Here is a 22,729-nt window from a genome sequence, read left to right as displayed (position 1 = left end):
TTAAACACTAGTAAATCTATGAAGCATGCAAGTCATCCCTGCAGAATGGGTTCTCTGATATCTAATAGGGCAACAGACTTGGTTGAAGCTTTCTTATGGTTTGAATAATTGTAAAATGTAAGAACAGCTAATCTGCATTAGACCAGAGGTTATTCTGAAATGGTATCCTGTCTCTTAGCAAAGCAAATGGTTAGAGAAGATAATAGGAACTGGGTGAACATGTAACGATGCTTCCCTATTAAATTTCAGTTCAGGGACTTTGAACTAGAGATAGTTGCACTCATTCACACATGCATTGCCTCCCTCCTTCTGTAATACTGTCTTACAGGACTGAGTCTCTGAACCCATGCTGGGGTTTATAAGCATTCGCCATGTCCTGCAGCCTGGAGTAGCACAGCTTACCCTTTTGTTGTACGAGGAACAAATTCTTTTTGCTTTGTTTCAATTTCCTGACCTCCTCCTTCAATGTGCGTGTGCGTGTGTGTGTGTGTGTGTGTGTGTGTTCCGCCCCCCCCCCCCCCCCCCCCCCCCCGCCGTGTGTCTATTCAGGGTTGACCATTGCATCACATTGCATTGTTTTTCTCCGCAGGAGCACTAACAGAGTCTGTCATCTCCCTGCCTTCCAAAGAACTTAGAGGAATTTAGTATATTTGAGACTTTGACACCACTATCAAATGTCTTTGATATTACCAAATAACTTAAAAAATTGGAGGGAAGGGGGAGGACAGACAGACCGGTGGGCAGAGGTGCCACGGAGGAACGCAGGAAGCTGTCCTTCTTGATAGCTGCTGCTACCAGGAGTCAATAGAATGGTTGGCCCAGACACAAGCACGTAGCTGGAATTGGCACCTCGTCCTTGGCCCTCTTAGCACCATGCAGCTCTACAGAGGACCAGAGATCGGGCTTGTTCCAGTGGAACGTTACAGCTGTCCATGCTTCTTGGTCAACTCAGGTGGCAAGACATGGAGCTGTGGCTTCCTCTATAGAGCGTGGAACTGGATTACAGCATCACTTTTGTCCCAGTTTATGCTATGTACACAAACTGTGATAAGCTTGAGAAACCAAAAGAGTGCAGCTGGGATTTTCATAGAGGCCGTGCTTCATTTGGCTCAGGGATAAGCACTGTGATACATCCCACTCTCTAGCTTTTGTAAAACAAGAGTTGCTTTTCAGCACATTTCTCCTTACCCTCTCCTGACTTACATGGTGACGTGCTCTTCACCTGCCCACTTGTAATACCACCAGTGTAGGTCTGATGTACTATGGTTCATAAAACAGCAAGCAACAAAATGACAATGACAGACAACAAACTCAGGAAGTTTTGTTTGTTTGCTTTGGTACACACAAATTGAAGTCAGATCCAAACTGAGATTGACTTGAGTGGAAGATAATCTGGAGGGGGAGCTCGTTGTTCACATACAGAGAAAATTGCCATATGAGGGAAGATAACTTTTTTCAAAAGTACAGTGCATACAGTACAGATACTGTACTTGGAAGGTATGTTGGAACTTCACCTAGCCTCTGTATCATTTCAGGTTTTATGTGCCCTTTTTCCTTATTTTTTCCTCCTTTCCTTATATACCCCTTTGTACTAGAAATCATTAATTTCCAGGGGAAAAAGGATTATTGTCTCCCTTACTATAAACTTCAAATGAAATATTAGATTGAGTTCCTGAGTACAATGCAGTTGTTAGCCATCAGTGTTCTGCCAAAATTTAGTTTGGTAATTAAACAACACTGGGCTCTAGGGGACCTGGATTTCTAGACTGTTGATAAGTCATTCTCATCTTCCATTTCTTGTGTCTGAACAGAGGAAATGGTTGTTGTGTCTCAATGATAATCTTAAATAATTTCAGATTCAAGGACAGGTGTATGAAGGTGTCATGGATTGTGTGCTGCTTTTTGTTTTCTGTTTCATCATTTCCTTTATGGCCAATGCCAGTCAGCTGGCAAATACTGAAACCACAATAGTTTACACACATGCATTTCTACAGTAATTGAAATAAATTTGAGGAAGGTCATTTGACGGAAATTCCACAAGCATTTGTTAATATGCATGGCTTAGGCTACTGGTTTAAGAAGCCCAGCTTCTTCATCCACAAAACTGTGTTTCGTGACTGGGAAATTGTAATGAGAAGAACTTTTTCTTTCACTAGACACTTCACTAAATGTTTCACTTTTTCAAGACTTTATAAGGAATGAGTTACCTGATACAAACTTTGATTGTCTACTTTATGATTTTGTTCTCGGCAAGCTCATTCTTTTATCTGTCCAATTTTTGCGTAGGCATTCAGTTTATTTTTCTTAAGATTTTAAGTAGTTTTTGTACTTGGTAAAAATCTGCTTAGAAAAATATATCATGGAGTGTAAAAAATCAAAACACAAAAGCCTAAAAAAAGAGATGTTAGCATTGCTTTAGTGTCCTGGTTTCAGCTGGGATAGTTACTTTTCTTCATAGTAGCTGCTATGGGGCTACGTTTTGGGTTTGTGCTGAGAACAGTGTTGGTAACCCAGGGCTGTTGTCGTTACTGCTGAGCAGTGCTCACACAGAGTCCAGGCCTTTTCTGCTTCTCCCCCCACCCCACCAGCGAGCAGGCTGGGGGGGCACAAGAAGTTGGGAGGGGACATGGCCAGGACAGCTGACCCCAAATGACCACAGGGATATTCCACACCATATGGTGTCATGCTCAGCATATAAAGCTGGAGGAAGAAGAAGGAAGCAGGGGAAGGAAGGGGACATTCAGACTGATGGCGTTTGTCTTCCCAAGTCTTCCCCGGAGATGGCTGAACACCTGCCTGCCGATGGGAAGTGCTGAGTGAATTCCTTGTTTTGCCTTGCTTGTGTGCATGGCTTTTGCTTTACCTATTAAAGTGTCTTTATCTCAACCCACGAGTTGTCTCACTTTTACTCTTCTGATCTCTCCCCCATCCTGCCATGGGGGGAGTGAGCGAGCGGCTGTGTGGGGCTTAGTTGCTGGCTGGGTTTAAACCACAACGTTTAGCAAGTGAGAGTGCTGGTTGAGTTGCAAACTGTTCTAATTTCTTTAAAGTTGCATTTAAGTATTTCCCAGTTTTACTCTATAGTTATACCCTATAGTGAGTCTGGCAGCACAAAATGCCACAATTCCTGAATTCTGAATGTACCAATATTGAGCATACTTCAGTGAACCTGAAATACGGTTCAGGTTTTGTGATGATTTTAAGAAACATACCAGTAGAAAGTGAAGATGTTATAACTGTAGTTCAGGGACACAGGGGAGATGAAGTGTGAGCTGACTGCACTTGGTGTACGTACTACACTTATGATACACACCTAAAACTGTGCATGAGCCTTCAGTGGTCACTGAGAAACATAATTGGTGAAGATTTATTTTACGGAATTATGTCTACAAGAGAATTCTTGTCTGTTGTGAGTATTAGTTTTATATGTTCTCAAAGGCGAAGAATTTTACTCTTTGAATCAAATCTTGACTTCTCTTTCCATTTATTCTTTGTCATATTTTCATGCCAGAAACATTACGCTCTGTTAGGTCATTTACTTGATACTGAGGAGTATTTCTGTGATCTCTGTAATGCTATCAAGCATGTGCATTGTATTGTATGTTCCTGGTACTAGTAAAGGCATATAGAATGCTGCTTATAGTCTTTCAAAGTATACTTTCTTGTCTTGGCATAATATTGAAGTGTTCTGAAGCTTTTTGTTCTTTGGGGGTTTTAGGAAACACTAAATCTAAACAAAAATTATCAAAGATGCATTTTTCTGAGAAATCCAAGGCTTTTCTTCTTTAGAGCGAAAATGATTGATTTGGTTCAATTTTCCTCTTAGATCTAATTTCATGAAACAGATTTCTCCCATGGAGTAAGTTGCCTTAGTTAGTCAGGGGTGTAGCTATAGCTTCCTTCCTTTAGAGCCTGTTATCCTCACTTCCAATCCTAGTGAGGAAAGGGCTGAAATAACATAGCCCAACACAATATCTTCTATGCAGTGTTCATCAAACCGGATAACGGTATGGTGGGAGGAACAAAACCTAGATAGTGATCCCACAGACCCTTGTCTTGGAGATTCATCATTTCCCATAACTGCTTCTCCCATAGCAGTTTACTTCCTTCTAGGTCACTGGAGAAGAGTTCCAAAAGGTTCTGATGAGAACCTTCTCCAGGACTGAATGCTGAGTTGAGAATGCATTTAAAAATTATGCCTCTGCACACTTTTTTTTACCAAAAAAAATCCCCAAACCTCTTTTATTCTGAATTCTCCCAGAACTTGTAATAGATATTTAACAGACAGCTTTCTGTATTTTTAAATGAACATTCTTACACACCTTTGTATGTGAGGATCAGTTATTATCATCACTCTGTTGCCATGCTGTCTTTCATACTGTTTTGTCATCTGATGCAAAATAATAAATAGGTTTTAAAGTGTGTTTTTCTTAAATAGGAAAGAGTTACTCTAGCTGACAGGCTTCAGGCGTGTAGCAGGTGGTAACCATGGACAGTGAAGCTGAAGCCTTCGGTCTTTGATTCCTGTATGGGAGTGGTTCCATGCCTTGCATGGAGCCTCTTGTGATTATCTTGTGGTTTTAAGTAGGTTCTATTCCAGACATAAGCAGTTCTACCAGAAGGTTTTTGTGAACAAAAAAGCTGTCCCTGCTTCCTCATTAGTTTCCTATAACTCTTCCAGGAAAAGTATCACAGGCAGCAGGATGTGAGAGAAAACACTTGTTTTCTAATGTGTTATGGAGAACATTGGTTTTACAGAGACATGTGTTGTTATGTAGAAAACAATGGAAATAGTTTTGATAAGCTCTAAATACAACTTTATAATTTTCACTTCTCTAGTCAGGTTGGCTTAGTGTAAAGTTGATCCTTCATTGGAGCATAGCTTCTTTTCAGTTGTTATGATTTACTGTACTTCATACGTTGCTTGAGCAATCAGAGCTCTCTTCAACTTCTAAATTTTCTTTAAAGTTGGCCCTTGTAATTTTTGCATCAGCTTATGGGAGCTGTATGTCTGAATGTCCAAAGACTTATTCTCCATTCCTCTTGGTTTCCTGCCCTACCCCCCATTTATTATAGCTAGGCCTACTCCTGGACATCTTATTCAGCTGACTACTAAGTGCAAAATGACCATTCTTTGTTAGTTTTGTATGTTTTTCCCTTCAGTCCATGGTGCTCTTACCTCCAAAACCATTTTTACTGAAGTTAGTAGGGAGCTTTGAAATGACTAGTGCTTTTTGCAAATCTCCCTCTTGCCTTCATTGAATAATAGAGTAAGTGTTCAAAATTCCCCCTGTTTTTGATAGGTTGTCACATTTTAACTGTTGAATGAAAGATTAGCCAAAAAAAAAAAAGCTGAAAAATAACCATTCTTCTGGTAAGATAAAGCTTTTGGAATACAGTAGGATTGTCTTCAGGTAGTCAGAATCTGAATTTTGGATGTTGAACACAATGGAAGTGGAAAAGAGAGGAACTGTCTGGCTTGCCTGAGGAAACTGTAAAGTCACTGATTGCCTAAATCTAACCTGTTTATGCCTATTGAGTGATCTGGTGTGTGAAATGAGATGGTAGAATCAGGTGGACCGTATCTGCAGGAATTGTTGTATACAAGTAATAAGGCATGAAGAAAATGTTTTAAAGTAATTATGCAACTTCTGATTACAAAATCATGGCTGATTGAAACAGGTTTTGAGACACTGAACTGAGAGGACTTGACACTGCCCACTCAGCAGTAAAATCATCCTATTCTAGAACAAAATTTCTCCCAGAAGCTGTGAGCTGTGCCCAGTGCACATATAAATCATATTCTGTGTTAAACATCGGGAGTTCCTCAAATAAGTTTAAGTAGCTAAATGTCACTGTTGCCTTATGGAAAACAGTGATCAGACTTCAGGTCTCTGCTGTTAAGACTCTCCTCATTGTGTGAGGTGTAGCTATATGACCTAGAGGCTGGTTGTGCTTATAGTGTATTACATTGTCAGCTGTCTTCATGTCTGCCATTCTTAAGCCGCACTCATTTGAGAAGCTGATGCAGGGCTCATCTTACAGTACCTCACTTCTCCTGATATCCTAGATCCTTTCAGCAACTAATACATCTTCAGCACCCTGCCATCTTGATGGGTTATCTTCCCTACTCTATGAGCAAAGATGAAAACACATAGTGCTTGGTCCATCAGCATAGCCTGGTAAAGTTAACCTTTACCAAACCAAAAAGCCTGGCTGTATGGGTAGACTTGCAGTTATGGTAGGCACCTGCTTCTCTGTTGCAGAATACAAGCCTTCTAGGCAGAAGGTTAACTGCTAGTAGAGAAGATGAAATGCTATTTTCTTTCAGGTCAGCATGGTAGGGTGACACCAGTACCAGAACACAGACCTCTGTACTGTTACTGGGAGCTTTGCAGGTGATAAAGGAAGATTAAGCTATCAAGAAGTCTCAATGCAGATGGGTAAGGTGTCCTATCATAGTGATATTTGTCAAGGGAATTGATTAAAGTTACTTTAAACAGCTTTGGTACAATTCACCAATTGAAATTTTATCTGTGATTATGGAATCTTGTATGTGTATGTGTCATCAAATTAATCTGTCCTTTGTTTTTCTTAAATGTGACATCGCATGTCAAAGGTTAAATAATTGTAAATTGTAAGGAAATAAGCAAGAGCTGGGGCTAACTAAATGAACAGGAAAACCTGCAGAAGACAAAAATCTTTAAATAAATGTTTCAGACGAGATCTAGGTTGCCCTGCTGTTATTGACCTGACTAGTACTAATGGATCCATGTACACTCAGATGCTCCACTCCTCTACTCTGCAAAAGGCTAGAAACAAAAAGTTCCTGTTAGGTACTGAATGTTTGCTATAACATGAATTTCACCCAAAATTAATTACAGGTCAAGACAGGCAAGTGGTAGTAGTGCTATGAAGGCAATTAAAGGAATACTTGTGTAGAAGCATGTGTAGAATCAGAAGCTTTTATACTTTTAGAGAAGTCTCATGTATCTGTTCATTCCAAAAAGGATTGGTTCAATTGTCTTACTCTGGAATTGGAATGTTACTTATATAATTTGGAAACAATTACATGCTTTAATATTACTTGGCTGATATAAATATTGTGTAACTAATTTATTTTTTTTCTTCTGCTTAGTCATCAATTTTCTAGCATGCTTATTACCCGGGAATTTTCATGATAATAATTTTCTTTCATTTAATACAGAAATTTCATGTTTCATATGATTGTAAGGAAGTGTAGAGCAACAGGGAAAACTACTATGGGATGTGTGTAGTTCTGTAAAGACTAATTCTTAAACACAGATTTAGGAACTACAGATTCCTAGTTGCCAGGTCAGCTATGAGCTTTTGGTGTGCCATCATACCTAATGATTCCTTGTTTCTGATTACTGCTGTAAGAGCAAGAGTGGTGTGTTAATTACAGCAACATAGAAGAGTTGTATGTTAATTCCTGACAGAATTTTCAGTTACAACCGAAATCTCAGTTTTGACACCTCCACAGTTTCCCTGCAGAGCTAAGACTTGAAAGGTGCATGACCCACGAGGACAGCATCTTAACAGCCAGAGTTTTTGAATCTGTTGGGAAAGTAGTGGGCAAATTTAGAGATTGGGGTTAAGCCCAAAATAAAATACTGGAAATGCCTTCCTTTTTAACAGTCATCTCTCCTTGCATTTTTAGTATGTTTTAAATTAGGAGTACAGAGTTGAACTTTTAAGAAAACTTGGGTTAAAAATACAGTCACAACACAGTCATAAAAAATCAATCTTTCCTGGATCCATCTGTAACTGACAGGTGACTTCTGAGCCAGCTGAATGTTGTAAGTGCTTCCAGTCTGATAGCAGATGGTGCAATCTATGAAGGCCACTTGGGTCTTCAACAAAGCTACTGTTGTTAATTGAATGAATGTGAAAGCTCTTCTGCAGAACAATGTCGTTTGAGTAGTAGAAATCTAGTGCACGTGCTCTGTTGAAATATGTGCCATATTTAGCTCTGTTTTACAGAGGAGGAGTATCAATCTGACATAACCAGCTCTCCTAATTCTGTGGCTATGCTTGTGCCGATAGAGTTGTTCCCCGGACTCTTTTGAACCCCGGGAGATAGCAGAACTGATCCCCTGTCTCCCTCAGGCTCCTGAGACATTTCTGCTGCTCAGCTCTGTGGGCTGCTGCCTTTTTTTTTCTTTTTCTTTTTTTTTTTTTGCTGTACGGTGTACTGTAGCCACAAGAGGGCAGAGATACCTAACACTGTGCATAGTCAATAGTCGTAGTACACTGCACACAATGTAAGATACTGCTGCTAAGCAGTCTTAGTTCAGCTCTGTTGGAGAGCTTGTAACATGTAGCTAGATTAAGTACGGTGGTGCATGCTCTTGGTGTAAAAGTAATTGAATTAATCTTTAGTCGTTACCTGTGGTAATGAATCATGTTAATTATATTAGTATAAAATGTCATTTTTTTTTGTCTTGTGTTATTTTCTACTTACATGTTTAAAGACTGGCATATTGTCATTATGGTAATGCAGGGAAACTATCTCTGAGTTTCCTAAGTTGGTTTATCATGCATAACTGTTTTACAGGGTGTTAGGGTGTTGACCTAAACCTACAGTTTAGTTGCTGTCTTGCTTCCCTTCTGGCTGGTTTTCTATTTTCACTTTTGCAGCTTCAACTTTCTTGGTAAGGGGGAGGCATTCTCCTAATAGTTCATTACATAGTTTATTGTTTCTCCCTGGCATTGTACTGAATAAGTAATAACCACTGATTAGTAAAGGCTCACTTAGAATGGTAATGAATATTTGAGAGAGAGAACTAGTTCATAAAAAGGAAAAGCTGTCAAACTAATATGATGGCATTACAGACAATTACTTACAGTTTGATGATTGCATGGTGGATTTAGAGTTTTGCTCTGGTCTGTAGCTCTGGATTCTGTAGCTCTGGATTCTGTTCTGACTTTTCTATTAACTTAGAATGTGTGCTTGGACAAGTCACTTAATTGTTTTTAATCTTCATTATGCTACATATGAAATTTTACAGTGCTGCCTAGGGTTATTAAATAATCTAATATCTACCGTGGAATGTTTTGCCATAGGAAATTGTTGAGCCTAAAACATAACAATATTTTAAAAGGAGTGGTACATTTGTATGGGAAGCAGAAGTGCCCAGGGATGAAGTAGTTACTGATAAAATAAGAACATTTTGTTAAATTTGTTTTAGGGTTTAAGCCTGTCCCTGGCTGTAGAGAATTGGAAGGGTTATATGCAGAGAAACAGCAACCCTACAGCTTCACAATATAGGCATTTTCTCTGAAGTGTTCATTGTTTGCGACTAGCTACATGATCATATTCTTGCACTGATTTGTAATGAAACACCTTGTGATTGATGTGTCTCTAAAACTTGAACTGAAACAAGCAATCCTGAGAAAATAAGAAAGGCAATGCTGACATAAAAAGTGATGAACTATACTGCTAAAAGATTCACTTATTGTGTTGGTATTCAATAAATAAAAAGAGTTGAATTATGGTTTTCCTCTTTTGTTCTCTGATCAGTGCTGCTTTTCAATCTGAACACAATAAATGACGCTTATTCAGTGGTCCTTAGCTATTGTAAATTATGCTGGTTTTACTCTATACCAAATAATGCATGCAAATGCTTTTATTTTTCCTTCTGGATCTTGTAATTTAGTAAATCATCTGTGCATTGAAAATGTTACTACTTTTTTTTTCTGGCATTGTCAGCATGTGCAAGATGAGGAGTAATGGTGGTGGACCTGTTTGCTTTTTTTCTTTCTGGAAAGACAAGCAAGCTTATTCATGTGTCAACAGTGCACCCTGGCAGGCAAAAGGGCTGTGTCCTGGGGTGCATCAAGCACAGCCCAGCCAGCCGGTCGAGGGAGGTGATTGTCCCACTCTACGCTGCACCGGGGCGGCCCCACCTCGAGTCCCGTGTGCAGTTTGGGGCGCCGCAATATCAGAAGGACATTAAGATATCAGCGTCCAGAGAAGGACGACCAAGATGGAGAAAGGCCTCGAGGGCAAGGAAGGGAGAGCAGCTGAGGTCACCTGGCTTGTTCAGCCTGGAGAAGAGAAGCCTGAGGGGTGACCTCCTCGCAGTCTACAACATCCTCAACGGGGGGGCAGCGGAGGGGAGGTGCTGATCTCCCCTCTCTGGTGACCAGCGACAGGACATGAGGAGACGGAATGAAGCTACACCAGGGGAATTCAGATTGGTCATTAGGAAAAGGTTCTTCACTGAGAGGGTGGTCTGTCACTGGAACAGGCTCCCCAGGGAAGTGGTCACTGCACCGAGCCTGCCCGAGTGCAAGGAGCATCTGGATGATGCTCTTAGTCATATGGTTTAGTTTTAGGCAGTCCTGCAGGGAGCAGGGAGTTGGACTCCATGATCCTTATGGGTCTCTTCCAACTTGAGATATTCTGTGATTCTATGTGTTCTTTACACACAGTCCATACTAGAATATTTTTCCATTTCTGCATTTTAGGTGCCTTATCAGGAGCCAGGGAAAGCTGGGAGTATGATTCAGGAGCAAGAGACCTTCAGAGTCCAGACCTCCAGAGTCATTTTACGCTACAAAAGGTGTTGGAGTATGGTGGAAGCAATGTGACTCAACAGGCTGCTCTGCAAAGACTTCTAGTTCAGGCCTCAAATTTTAGCAACTCTGTTGGAGGAAGCTACTTAGAACTTGCCAACACTGTAAGTTCATTTTGCCTCTCTTTTTAAGTTTTGTAAAATTTTTTTCTTTTTTGTTTTTCCAAAGAACCATATTAATTCCAGCCTTAGAGCCTTTGAGCCTTCATGGAAACAATGCCATGCTGCTGTTGCCTTTCATTTACCAGAAAAACGATGTGATTTTAGCAGCTGGTAAGTGTATAGGATTTCCAAAGGTTGTGTAACAAAGTTTCATCAAAAAGAGTAGGAGTCTGTGAAGAGCCAAACTGAAGTTCTTAATTTGTACAATTTAACGTAAGAGTTGTGTCTGAAAACTTCCTATCAATTAATTTTTTCAAGTATGGTGTCAGGTTGTTCAGAAGTGTTGTGCAGAAAAACTCTTCCCCTGTTACTTCATTATTGCCTACTGAATTGTTTGACAATTGTTTTAAAGCCTTGGTGTGCTAGCACTGTGATTTTTTTATTTCTACAGGCAAGATCTATTCTCTGTTGTAAAAAACCCCACGTAACTATTGAAGGAGTAGGGCATTATTTTTTGCTTCCCCAAAAGTGTATTGGGATCAAGTTTGTGTTTTAATTTTAAGCCAGACATGTTATAAAAGACCACTCATTTTGTAGCAAGTTTCTGATTTGTGTTGCACAGGAGTTTAAGTGGAGAAGTAAAAGATGCTAAAATGAAAGTGAAAAGTTTCTCATTTTTAAAATGACTGTTTATTGGCATGCTTGACTTTGCTGAAATAGATTCCTAGTTCACAGTACCATAGGATAATTCAAGCTGTAAGAGAACCTCAGGAGGTCATCTAGTCCAACATGCTGGTCAAGGCATATCTAGTGGAAGTGATTACTGGCAACAGGAAAATCAACTTATTTAAGCTGCATTATTTGAAAAGAAAATTATGAAAAATATTCTGAAAGTGTTTTCAAAAGCCTTCTATGTTTTTTTTAAGTTCCTGAACATGAGCTGATATAGGACCTAAAGTTCCCGTATGCAGAATAAAAATATGTAGATATTAAAACTTATATAAGGGAGAAAAGAGTTCAAGGAAGTTGACAGCTCCTTAAAGGAATTGTGTCCTCGTTTTCCCTAGGAAGGATAGTAAAGGATCAGCTGTGATAAATCATAAACTCTTTGATCTTCAAAGCTGGACAGAAGCATATGGAAGCTGGAAAGAGCAGAAAACAAGCAGGCATACATGTATTATGAAGAGGGTAAGATGGAGGACCTGGGAAATTATAGGCCAGTTAGCAGCTTATTTATACGTTCCAGTAGTTTCCTGGAAATGTGGGCAATTTTAAATAAGAGAGAACATGTAGATTTGTAAAACAACAATCACATCCATCCAATCTAGTATCTCCTTTAACAGAATGGTAGACTTAAGAGATAGAAGAGAAGCAGTAGATGTCGTGTTTCTCCAGTAAGACATCTGACCCTGCCTTGAGTAATGTCATCATCAAGGCAAGAAACATCATTTAAATGTAATTACTAATAGTTGGATATTGAACTGATTTGAAAATAGTGAGGCATTGGTTTTTTGAATGTTTCTTGAGTTCTCTTCTGTCCTGTGTTCTCTGACTTGTATGAAAACACTGCCAAACTCAAATGAAACAAGTACTTCCCCACATGTAAAACTGATCTCACAATAATACATTAAAAAGGTGCAAGTGTAGGTCTAAGGAAGACAGCGAGTGAATCAACATAGATTTTCCTGTTCAGTTATACATGTGCCATAGCCTTGACTGACTTGCTTAAAAATTATGATTTTGGAAAGACATGAGCTGTTTCACATGTGATTATTTTAAAGGATGCAAAATGCACTTCAAAAGAAGTTTAAGTACAGCTGCTTAAGACCAATGTAGCTGAGCAAAAAGAGTGGCTTACATACTTTTGTTTCTGGATTAGGAACTGTGAGTTGCTGTGTCCTTTTTGGATCTGGAGTTCATTCAGGTTTCAAGGTGGGTGGGTACTAATATGTCCTCTGTCTATGTTCCTGGCTGACGGTGGTTCAGAACTGGTGGGCTTTGGTAACCTGTTGTACGTTTGCAAATACGAAGACAGGTATACAGTGTTATTCAAGAATGCACAGTGTGAAGGCTACTGCATTGCTATGACATGTAAAAATCTTAAAAATAAAAATGCTGAAGGCTCCTAAGGAAGAAAGATCCCTAGTTATTATGACTTTCTTTTCATTCCCATCTCTAAATTCCTTCTATGCTTACTGTCATGAAAGATGCCTAATCTTTGTTTTAACAAGCATCTGTTATACTTCTGCTTGCAAATATTCTGTTCTTTCAAGCCATAGTAGAATCAGCAGTCTCTCATTTATATGTAGATGAATACAATAAGATCTCCATTTGACTCCTGCTGAGCATTGGTGTCATGGGTCATATGTAAATTTTTGCTTTGGCTTTATTAAAATGGAGTGAGAAAGGAATGGGAGAAAATTGAGAGAATGGTTTGCTTTGTTTTTCACTATTTACATTTATTCCCTTTACACAGTTCTTAATGCTGAGGGGCATGCTCACTCTAGTCTAAATTTAGCCTCTCTAAAGACATAAACATAGCCTTCTTAGAGCTGTGATTTAATATGGGTACTTCCTTCTCTGTCTCTTTCTCAGATTGTTTTACCTAACTGCATTTGCTACAATGACAAGCCAAGCTGCTGCCTTGCATTCATTCTCAGAAATGACAGATCTCAGCTTTCACATTTTTATGGGCTGAATCCAGCAAACTTTTCCAGTTGTACACAAGGAGTTGGGCAGACTCCTTTGTGCTGTAAGTAGGATTGCTTCAAAAAACCTGATGGATGTTTAATAACTGCATTTCTTCCCTTCGGGAGTTGATTGTGTTTCTTTTTGTAAAGCCGTGTAGTAGAAGGAGAAAGATTTAAAAACAGACTCTGTGGACATTTCTCTTTGGAACTCTAAATGCTCCTAAAGTTAACCAAAGAGGTTTATCTTCTTCAGAGTGCTTAAGAAAAAGCAGAGCAGAGCCTTTCTGTGTTATCCTGCTCCCAGATGAGCTGTTCGTGGCAGCTTCTCCCAAATGCATCTACACAGACATATGGATACACTCTTGAAAGCAGTGGTTTTTACATTTCTTTCTAGATGTTTGGACTTTAGACTCAGAGGTCTAACAAAGTAACTATTGTATGGGTGAATATAAATCAGTTAGGTGCTTTCTGGTTAAAGTCATGTGATTGTTTTTGTCTCAGCACCTTGAAGTGCTTTTCCCTATTGGAGTGTCAATTCTTGTTACTTGATTTCCTGTTTTGCTTTCTTCTTTTCTGTCTTCTTTCAAAAGAAGACAGACTTCTATTGATTTTAAACTGTGCAGTCAGGCTAAAGACATGCCTGTGGTGATTATGTACTACTACAGCATAGATTATACTCCTCAGTCAATACAGATGGTCTCCATACTGCCCTTAACATTTAAGTTTTCCATTTGCAAAAGCGAAATGAACATCAATCCGCTATCACTTTGCTTAGTTTTTATACAATAATTTTATAAATGCATTTTTTGAAATCCTGTGAATGTACAGCTCTACAGAGCTTTATAAAAACATAATACCTGCTCTGAAGCATTATTCCTATTCCTTCACAGGAGCAATGCTTCTTTTTAAAAAGTGCTGTTTGAAATTTAACCGTTCATACTCACTGCATATGTTTTTATCTGTGCATTTCACATCTTTCTGCTGTGTTTTGGTTTATTAACACATGTTTTCAGATCCAGCTTTTATTTCACCTGAATAATTTATTCTGTAGTCTTTATAGGGCGTGTAACACTTTCAGTGTTTTTCAGATTCAGATTTTTACACCTAATTATTAAGAACACATTTCTCTTTATAGCTCTTCACCTTGGTACCAATATTTATGACTAACATATTAACCCTCATGACCTGTCACCACTTACTGATGATGTATTTACCTGTTTGTGCCAGTAGGTTAAATACTACTAGCAAATATCTCTGATGGGAACCCTTGTATGTGTTCCAAATGTAATCATTTATGAGCTTGGTTTGTATTGCATTGGGATGTAAATAATTCAGATATTCTTCATGGATAGAAAAGAATTCAAGCATTTCAAAGGATTTCTTTGTGTGTGTGCATGTTTGGGAGTGGTTTTTTATTTGTACTTTAATCTTCAAAGTTGGACAAGGATCACTAATGTGGATAGTCATATAACTGTAGTGAAATAGCTGATTCGTGTGGTGTCACATATGTTCACTTCCCAGGCGGCCATGCGATCTTGATGTGTTCCCTGCAGTGCTATCAGGAGGGATAGCACTCTGCTGTAGGAGCTGAAGTATTGCTGTTCTCTGAAAACATCGCACGGGACAGCATCTCAATATGATAGGCATATTTCACATTAGAATGCCAGTGAAGTTTAATAAGCTGGAGCAATGAGATTTGGATATGTTTAATTCCCTTTTCATATTCTCCTTGCATGTGATTAAAATAGACTAGATTATTATTTTTGTTAGTAGAATTGTGCATATAAATGCTAATACGTGTCTGTGTGCTTGCTGTTAGTTTCTGATGCCTTAATTTAGTGTTAGTTTAAGATTAATGTATTTATTGTGACAAGTAGCTACATTTACATAAGTAAACCCAATTGGGATTGTTTCTTTTGCCATGATGATAACATCTCATACCTCTGTTCTTTTAGCTCTAAATAACTCTGGTTTGCTGAGAAAGTCTCTGCACAAAAATCTTAACATTTTTAAAATGTGACCCCAAGCATGCTGATATATGGGGTTTTTTAACTATCGAGTCCCTGGACTGGTATGGACCAGGATCCTTTAATCTTTGATTTTTCCTTCCAAAGACATTCCAGCTCTATTGGAAGCTGTTTGACCACAGCTTCCTTGTCAGACCCCTTTTGGTTGAAAACATTTAGAAAGATTTGATGAGGGTATGGTTGACTTGCAGAGGGGAAGAGTATAGCTATATTTTTGAGAATAGTGTGGTACAATTTCTTCATAACCACTTGCTTTTAGAAGCCTGTGTAGCTCTTTCCTCCTCAAAGAAATCATGCAAGTACCACCGATGTGGTTTTTCTTACTAACTCAGAGAGAAGGGCATATTTACAGAGTTGCCAGCATTGCTTCCTGCAGCATCTTGTTGTTCTGGCCAATAAGCAGGCATAATCCTGCTTTATCTTGTTCAGGGCTATCAATGCAAGATGCATGTGTCTAGGTAGGAGGGCATTGGCACAGATTGCTCCACCTGCCAAATCTGCACTTACTTCTCATCTTACAAGGAGCTGGTTTTGGAATGTCTCCGTCAAGAGCAAAACAGAAAGCTAATGCAGCAAGATCCTTAATGCATCTTCTCGTAACTACTCTGGTACATGCTCTTCCTCAGCTACTCCTGTCTGATTTGCATGTGTGTGTACCTCGTTTGGAGGTACTAAAGATTTTGTTGAGCTTGGGAATGGACCATTTTGATTGTGCATCTGTGTGACAGGTGTCCTGGTTTCAGCTGGGATAGAGTTAATTGTTTTCCTAGTAGCTGGTGCAGTGCTATGTTTTGAGTTCAGTATGAGAAGAATGTTGATAACACTGATGTTTTCAGTTGTTGGTCAGTAGTATTTAGTCTAAAGTCAAGGATTTTTCACCTTATGATGCCCAGCCAGTGAGAAAGCTGGAGGGGCACAAAAAGTTGGCACAGGACACAGCCAGGACATCTGACCCAAACTGGCCAACAGTGTATTCCATACCATGGGACGTCCCATCTAGTATAGGAACTGGGGAGTGGGGGCAGGGGGGGTAATCGCTGCTTGGGGACTGGCGGGGTGTCGGTCGGCGGGTGGTGAGCAATTGCCCTGTGCATCATTTGTACATTCCAATCCTTTTATTACTACTGTTGGCATTTTATTAGTGTTATCATTATCATTATTAGTTTCTTCTTTTCTGTTCTATTAAACCATTCTTATCTCAACCCACGAGTTTTACTTCCTTTCCCAATTCTCTCCCCCATCCCACTGGGTGGGGCGGGGGGAAGTGAGTGGGCAGCTGTGTGGTGCTTAGCTGCTGGCTGGGGTTAAATCGCGACACAGGCTATACTTTCTGTACAGCAGAATTAAGGCGACTAAACTGAATTTAGTTCTGACTAGACTCTGTGCCGAATGCAGATATCATCTCTGTTGGGTACACAACCCAAAAGTTTATAAAGTACAAAGGCATACTGGAAATATTCATAGCAAAGCAGTATGTAGTTGTATTAGCATTAGTTTCTCAGCATGATCACTAGCAGATGAGAACTTAATGTCTTTGTCTTAGGAAGCATCATGTTCTCTGAAAATAGATATTCTTACTGTGATACCTCTTCATTAATCAGACTCGGTGAATGTTTGCATTGCTAATTTTTCCTCCTTAAGAGCACTGAGCTGCAAGTTATGACAGACAGAACCACTGTTTTGAGAAAGCTATTCTTTTTAGTTGACATAGTTCATTCTAAGTGATAATATTCCAAAAGTCGCTATTATGTTTTTCATGGACAGGTGGCTTTTCCTTTCCCACCTAGATGATTTACTCCATAATCAAGCAAACCTAACTTGCTGTGGCCTATTTATATGAATAACTTCTGGGTATAAACGAGCACACTTAATATTATCATTATGTTTACAGTTATGTCAGACTGTAGTGCAGCTGGTTCTGGGTAACTGCTTGAAACAGCATTAATGGGCTGTTTCATCCTGAGTCACAATATCCATTTGTGCGCTCTGAGATGCATGTAAATGTAAATTAAGTGATCCGCATGTAAATTCTATTCTGCTGTCATGTTATTGAGCATATAATGGTTTCTTGCAATGCCTTAATGTTATAAAATGTACTTAATAATTTAGCAAGAGAATATTATAGAGATGGTTGGTATTTGGTGTATATTCACATATGACATTCTGTGATGAAATTAAAAATGCTGAATTTAATCTCTCTGTCCAGCCCTTTCTCCAGCACTTCAGACCATTTGACAATACACTAGTTATTCTGTTACCTCCCAGTTTGGCTGTAAGACAGCCAGCTGATGTTCCTAGTGTCCTTTGCTGTGTGACTAGCAGGGGATGTGCCTATGTAGCCGACAGTCTTTCCTTACAAAGACTGATATGATCAGATTATCCACTGATAACAGATGTCTGCTTGTCCATAGCATGTTTAGAGAGTAAAAATTATACTGCTTAAAACCCCCGTAATACTCGCCTTCCCAAAAAGCTGTAAACATCATTATGTGTACTGTAATTTTTTTAAGCTACAGTTTTGGCTCATTTTAACTAAGCTAGTAAATGTAGATTTTAAAATTGACTCCTTAAAAACAGGAAGGATTGTCTGGTTGCCAAAGAAAGCAAAAACACTTTTGTAGGGGATGAGGAAAAAAGGGCTTCATAGAGATTTGTGGCAGTCTAGGTATATTATTACAGCTATCCAAAATATGAACCATTTTCTCTATTTAATTTATAGCCATCAGCTGAAAATTAAATGTGAGTTTTATTGAAATCTTTGGGGAAGTGATCTTTTAAGAGAAAGTATCAAGGAATTCTGAAGACAGAACTGTACTGTGAAAGGTAACTCCATGGCCAGTTTGTAGGCTACTTTTGTTTGGTGTCAAGTTTGGTGTTAAGTTTTATAACTCAGTAATATTGGCATGTCCTTTTCTGGCAAAGTCTGCCCCTTTTTCTCCCCTCCCCTCCCCCCATCTTCTCTGTTTTTAAATTAAGCTTGTTTGTTCCTTCCTTTGGGAAGCTCTGCTCCTTCAGCTTCCCCCACCCACCTTCCCTTATAGACAGGGAAATTTGGCCCCAAAGCATCAGGTATCCCATGCTCTCAAGGCACATCTTTTTGGATGAGAGAGTAATGCCTTTCTAGTCCCTCTGCATGAGGCTAGTGTGGATAAGAAACACTTGGGTTCTCTATTATAGCCACTTTACAGGGTATGTCAGAATTCTGTTACTTGTGCACAGACTGATTTTTCCCAGGTTATTTTGTTGGGGAGTCTATTCTGTATTTGGGAACCAGTGCGTACTGTTACAGTAAACCGTGGGAGCCGGGTCTCTTTCTCTCCTCCCCTTGCAGCCATTTGTTTTCCATGTCCTACATGCAACTTGTATTACAATTTATTTTTCATGCCAATAAAAGCTATTGCTGTAAAATGTAGCCTAATGATTCCTTCAGCTGGAAGCTGGAAGGCCTGAAGTTGAAGAAGATCCTAGTGGTGTGGACAGCAGAGCCTACTCTTTGTAAAAGATTTGTGCCCAAGATAACCTTGCCTTTTGTGCCTTTGTTTCCAAACTAGGCATCGTTTCCATTCTGCCAGGCTAAAAATAGAATCCGAGAATTCCATTAAAGCAAGAACCAATTATTGGAATATAGATTCAGGAGGCTTGGCTTGTCAGAAAGCAGGCACAAAGGCAGTTTTGTCTGACAGACGTTTTTTATGTTTAGGGATGTGGGAAGCTGTTTGCTGTTTGCCTTTGATTTCAAGCCAGCATTGCAATGGATTTTGTTTGTCTGAAGCAGGCATCAGGTGTAATAGGATTATACATTGTGTTTATACAGTCCTGGCTTCCATAGTCCTCTAATAATGCTCAGTTATTAATTTTTCTCTTATAAGTTAAAATAGATATTATGGATTAGGTCTACCAGAACTCATCTATTTTATATGAAATGTAGTTTTTCTGTCTTTTGAACTTACCGGATCATGACAGAGATAGAGGTGAGCAAAAGGCAAATTATAAACTTTCTTAACTTTCTTGAAAATTCCCTTCAGTAGCATATATGCTGAAGTTCTTCTTTTTTTTTTTTTTTTTTTTTTTTTTTTTTAATTCTGTTACTATTTCCATCTGCAGACAATCACAGCACAATGTGATGGGTGTCAGCACAGGGCACATTTGTTCAGGCAGCCTTTTAATAGATCCTTTTGACTGAGGCTTTTAATTGGATCTTTTATGTGACAGTTGAACAATATCTCTTACAAGCATATAACTAAGGTGAAGTGCACAGAATGATGGGTTTTGACCCAGCTCTGCGGTTGTAATTGGATGATGGGAAGTGGCATGTGGCAATAAGGTGCTATAGAAAAGGGGGTCTTAACAAGTGTGTGTTAGTAGATGTTTTGAAAGTCTACAAAGTTTCAAAACTTTAATTTAACTTAGTTGCAAGGAATTTGTATCTTTGCCCCTCTCACTGCTTAGAAACTGTCTTTGTACATCCCATTTTTTTTGCTGTAGTTAAGGGAGCTCTGGCTCCAGTGCAGGTGTTCAGATCTTTTTACTTTTCCAAACTTTTTTTTTTTGCCATTTTCTGAAATGAAGAACAGTTCTCCTGGTATATTGGGCCAGCACCACTGCACACAGCTATACAGAATATATTATTAATATTATTACCTCGCTTTGGCTGGGGTAAGATGAGCCTGAGGCCCAGGATTAGTCTGTGGAAGCAACATTAACCTCTTGGATTCTGGTGTGCCAGAAAGATTATGTCGTGGTTTAAGCCCGGCCAGTAACAAAGCACCACAAAGCCGCTCGCTCACTCCTCTCCCCCAGCCCCGGTGGGATGATGAGAAGAAAATATAAAGAAAAGCTCGTGGTTGAGACAAGGACAGGGAGGGATCACTCACCACTTATGGTCACGGGCAAAAGACAGGCTCAACTTAGGGAAGAAACAAAATCAATTTAATTTACTAGCAATCAAATCAAAACAGGATAATGAGAAGTAAACCCAAATCTTAAAACACCTTCCCCCCACCCATTCCTCCTTCCCGGCTCAACCCCACTCCTGGTTCTCTCTCCCTCCTCCCCCCAGCAGCGCAGGGGGACGGGAATGGGGGTTGGGGTCAGTTCATCACACGCTGTCTCTGCCGCTCCTTCCTCCTCAGGGGGAGGACTCCTCACTCATCCCCCGCTCCAGTGTGGCGTCCCTCCCATGGGAGACAGTCCACCACGAATTGCTCCAGTGCAAGTCTTGTCCATGGGCTGCAGTCCTGCAGGCACAGGCATTCACTTGTTCACAGTTCCAATCTCCTCCCCCACTACCGGTTCCCCTTCTCAAATCTGTTATCCCAGAGGCAATACCACCATCGCTGACGGACTCGCCCTTGGCCAGCGGCAGGTCCGACTTGGAGCCGGGGAAGCTTCGAGCAGCTTCTCACAGGAGCCACCCCTGCAGCCCCTCCCCCCCTACCGAAACCCCACCACACAAACCCGAAACAGACTACCTTTAGCTCTTCTCACAGGGTCTTACCAGGTTTTCTGCCTGTTCTCTGAATGTGAACAGTTGGCCTGACATAGTTGCAGTTGCAGTTGGCAGTGCTGAGCTTCTGTGAATCCTTGTTTATTAAAAAGATGAGAAGACTTATTCCCCCTCCCCTTCTACACACCCTTATGTTTTGGTTACATGATATATAGGAATTTTGCTAATAAAGTGAAAATCTTAACTGCAGTGCACAGCTGCAAATGGACTCTAAGTGCTTTTGCAGTTCAGTGCTAGTTCAGTTGTAATGGAGTAATCAACCGTTTTCTGGCCAACCAAGCGAGACAAGGCAGGGTTTCCATAGAAGCCTGTCAGTGCCATGGTTAAATTCATCAGGATGCTCCTGCTCCCTGGAATTGTTTCTCTGTCACTGTCAGGTCTGGGACATTGGCCTGAGGCAGTGCAGAATGCCGCAACTGTTCAAACCCGCTGCGTCTCTTTATGTTCTGTTTTTTTTAAAAATGAGTATATGGCTGTCAGTAAAGCTGTTTCGGGGGACTTCTTTGATGCCAGTGCAGAGAATATGGGAGGCGAGTACTTCTGCACAGGCACTCTCTTGTGCTTGCTGTTTCTACTTTTTGTTAAGAACTGTTTCAGCATGATTGCTTCACTTTGGGCTAGGAAACCATATTATCACTTCTCAGCTGGGAGACAGATTATAATAGCTATGTTGCAGCATGTTGGTAAACTCTACTTTTCATCATGGTAGGAAGCAAAGTGAACTTTGAGTTTCAGGAAGGGCAGTGTCTGTTCTGTGAAGAGTTCATAATGAAATAAGAACCCCACTGATGTACTCAAGTGAGGGTTGTGCCTTTAAGCTAACTAGCCATCTCTAATTTCCTACACTGAGTTTTCTATTATTTTACCTACTTGAAGCTACAATTTTGCAGAAGGGACTGGAGAAAAAGACATTGAATCTTTCTACCCTATGAATTTGTAAAGAGATTATAAGTGCATATTATTGGCTGAATCTAATTTTTACATGAATATTGATTTTCTGGTATGCATTATAGAAAAGGAGGGAAAAATCTTTGTTTCTGTAGCACCTACAGGGGTGCCAGGTGTTTCTTCATGATGATGAAATGTCTTGTGCCAGGATTCTAAATTGTGAAGACAGAACAAACAAGACTTTTTTTTTTTTTTTAAAGAAACGGGCTTGTTTATTTGCTTTGGTTTAGCTCGTTGATAGACCCTTATCTAAGAGCAAACACTAGAAATATTTAGCAAGTAATTTCAAAACTTAATAAAGTAAGGGACTATCCCGATGAGGCCTGAAAGTAAAGAAGATTTTAGCTTTGCAATTATATTTCATGAACCTGAAGTAAGTGTAAGTGGCTTGAGAAAAGTGTAAACAGGTCTTTGGTTGTAGAATCAAACAGACCATACAAGAAAGTCAGAGATATCATAAATGCTGAAGAGGGATGTTTGCTGTCCCTCCCAATGTAAAATGAAACTGACAGATACGAAGGTTGAAGTAGGAAAGAGTGAGGCAGAGGTAAAGCAGTCTTGAAGATTTTGATGAGAAGCTTAAATGTAGGAAGATGTATAGGAAAAAAGTCACTGGAGAGATTTAAAAGGTACATGGTAAAGCAGTTAGAAGGGCAAACCCCTGAATTTTATAGACCAGACAGAGGGTTAGAATAGAGAGCTTGGATTTTATGTTTAGCTATCCAGGGAGAGGAAAAAAAAAAAGCACAGACCTTTACAAAAATAAATAAATACTCATATTTACTGAGCAGAAAATAGTTAGGGAGTTGAGAAGTGATCTGTAGGCTAATTTGCTGATCTTCATGTGCAGCCACA

The 22,729-nt window shown here is 39.7% G+C and overlaps 1 protein-coding gene across 2 annotated transcripts in view; it reads left to right on the top strand.

The window, feature by feature from the left end:
- MCC (MCC regulator of Wnt signaling pathway) overlaps positions 1 to 22,729 on the top strand; it is a 225,439-nt gene that overhangs the window by 28,645 nt on the left and 174,065 nt on the right. For both annotated transcript variants that reach the window (XM_075020639.1, XM_075020640.1), the window contains one exon: positions 10,495 to 10,706. In XM_075020639.1, coding sequence (XP_074876740.1) covers positions 10,495 to 10,706 — 212 coding nt within the window. The remainder of the gene's footprint in view (positions 1 to 10,494; positions 10,707 to 22,729) is intronic.

The sequence above is a fragment of the Buteo buteo genome, chromosome Z (genome assembly GCF_964188355.1).
Source record: "Buteo buteo chromosome Z, bButBut1.hap1.1, whole genome shotgun sequence".
Classification (NCBI taxonomy): Eukaryota; Metazoa; Chordata; class Aves; order Accipitriformes; family Accipitridae; genus Buteo; species Buteo buteo.
This window is presented reverse-complemented; position numbering and strand designations above follow the sequence as displayed.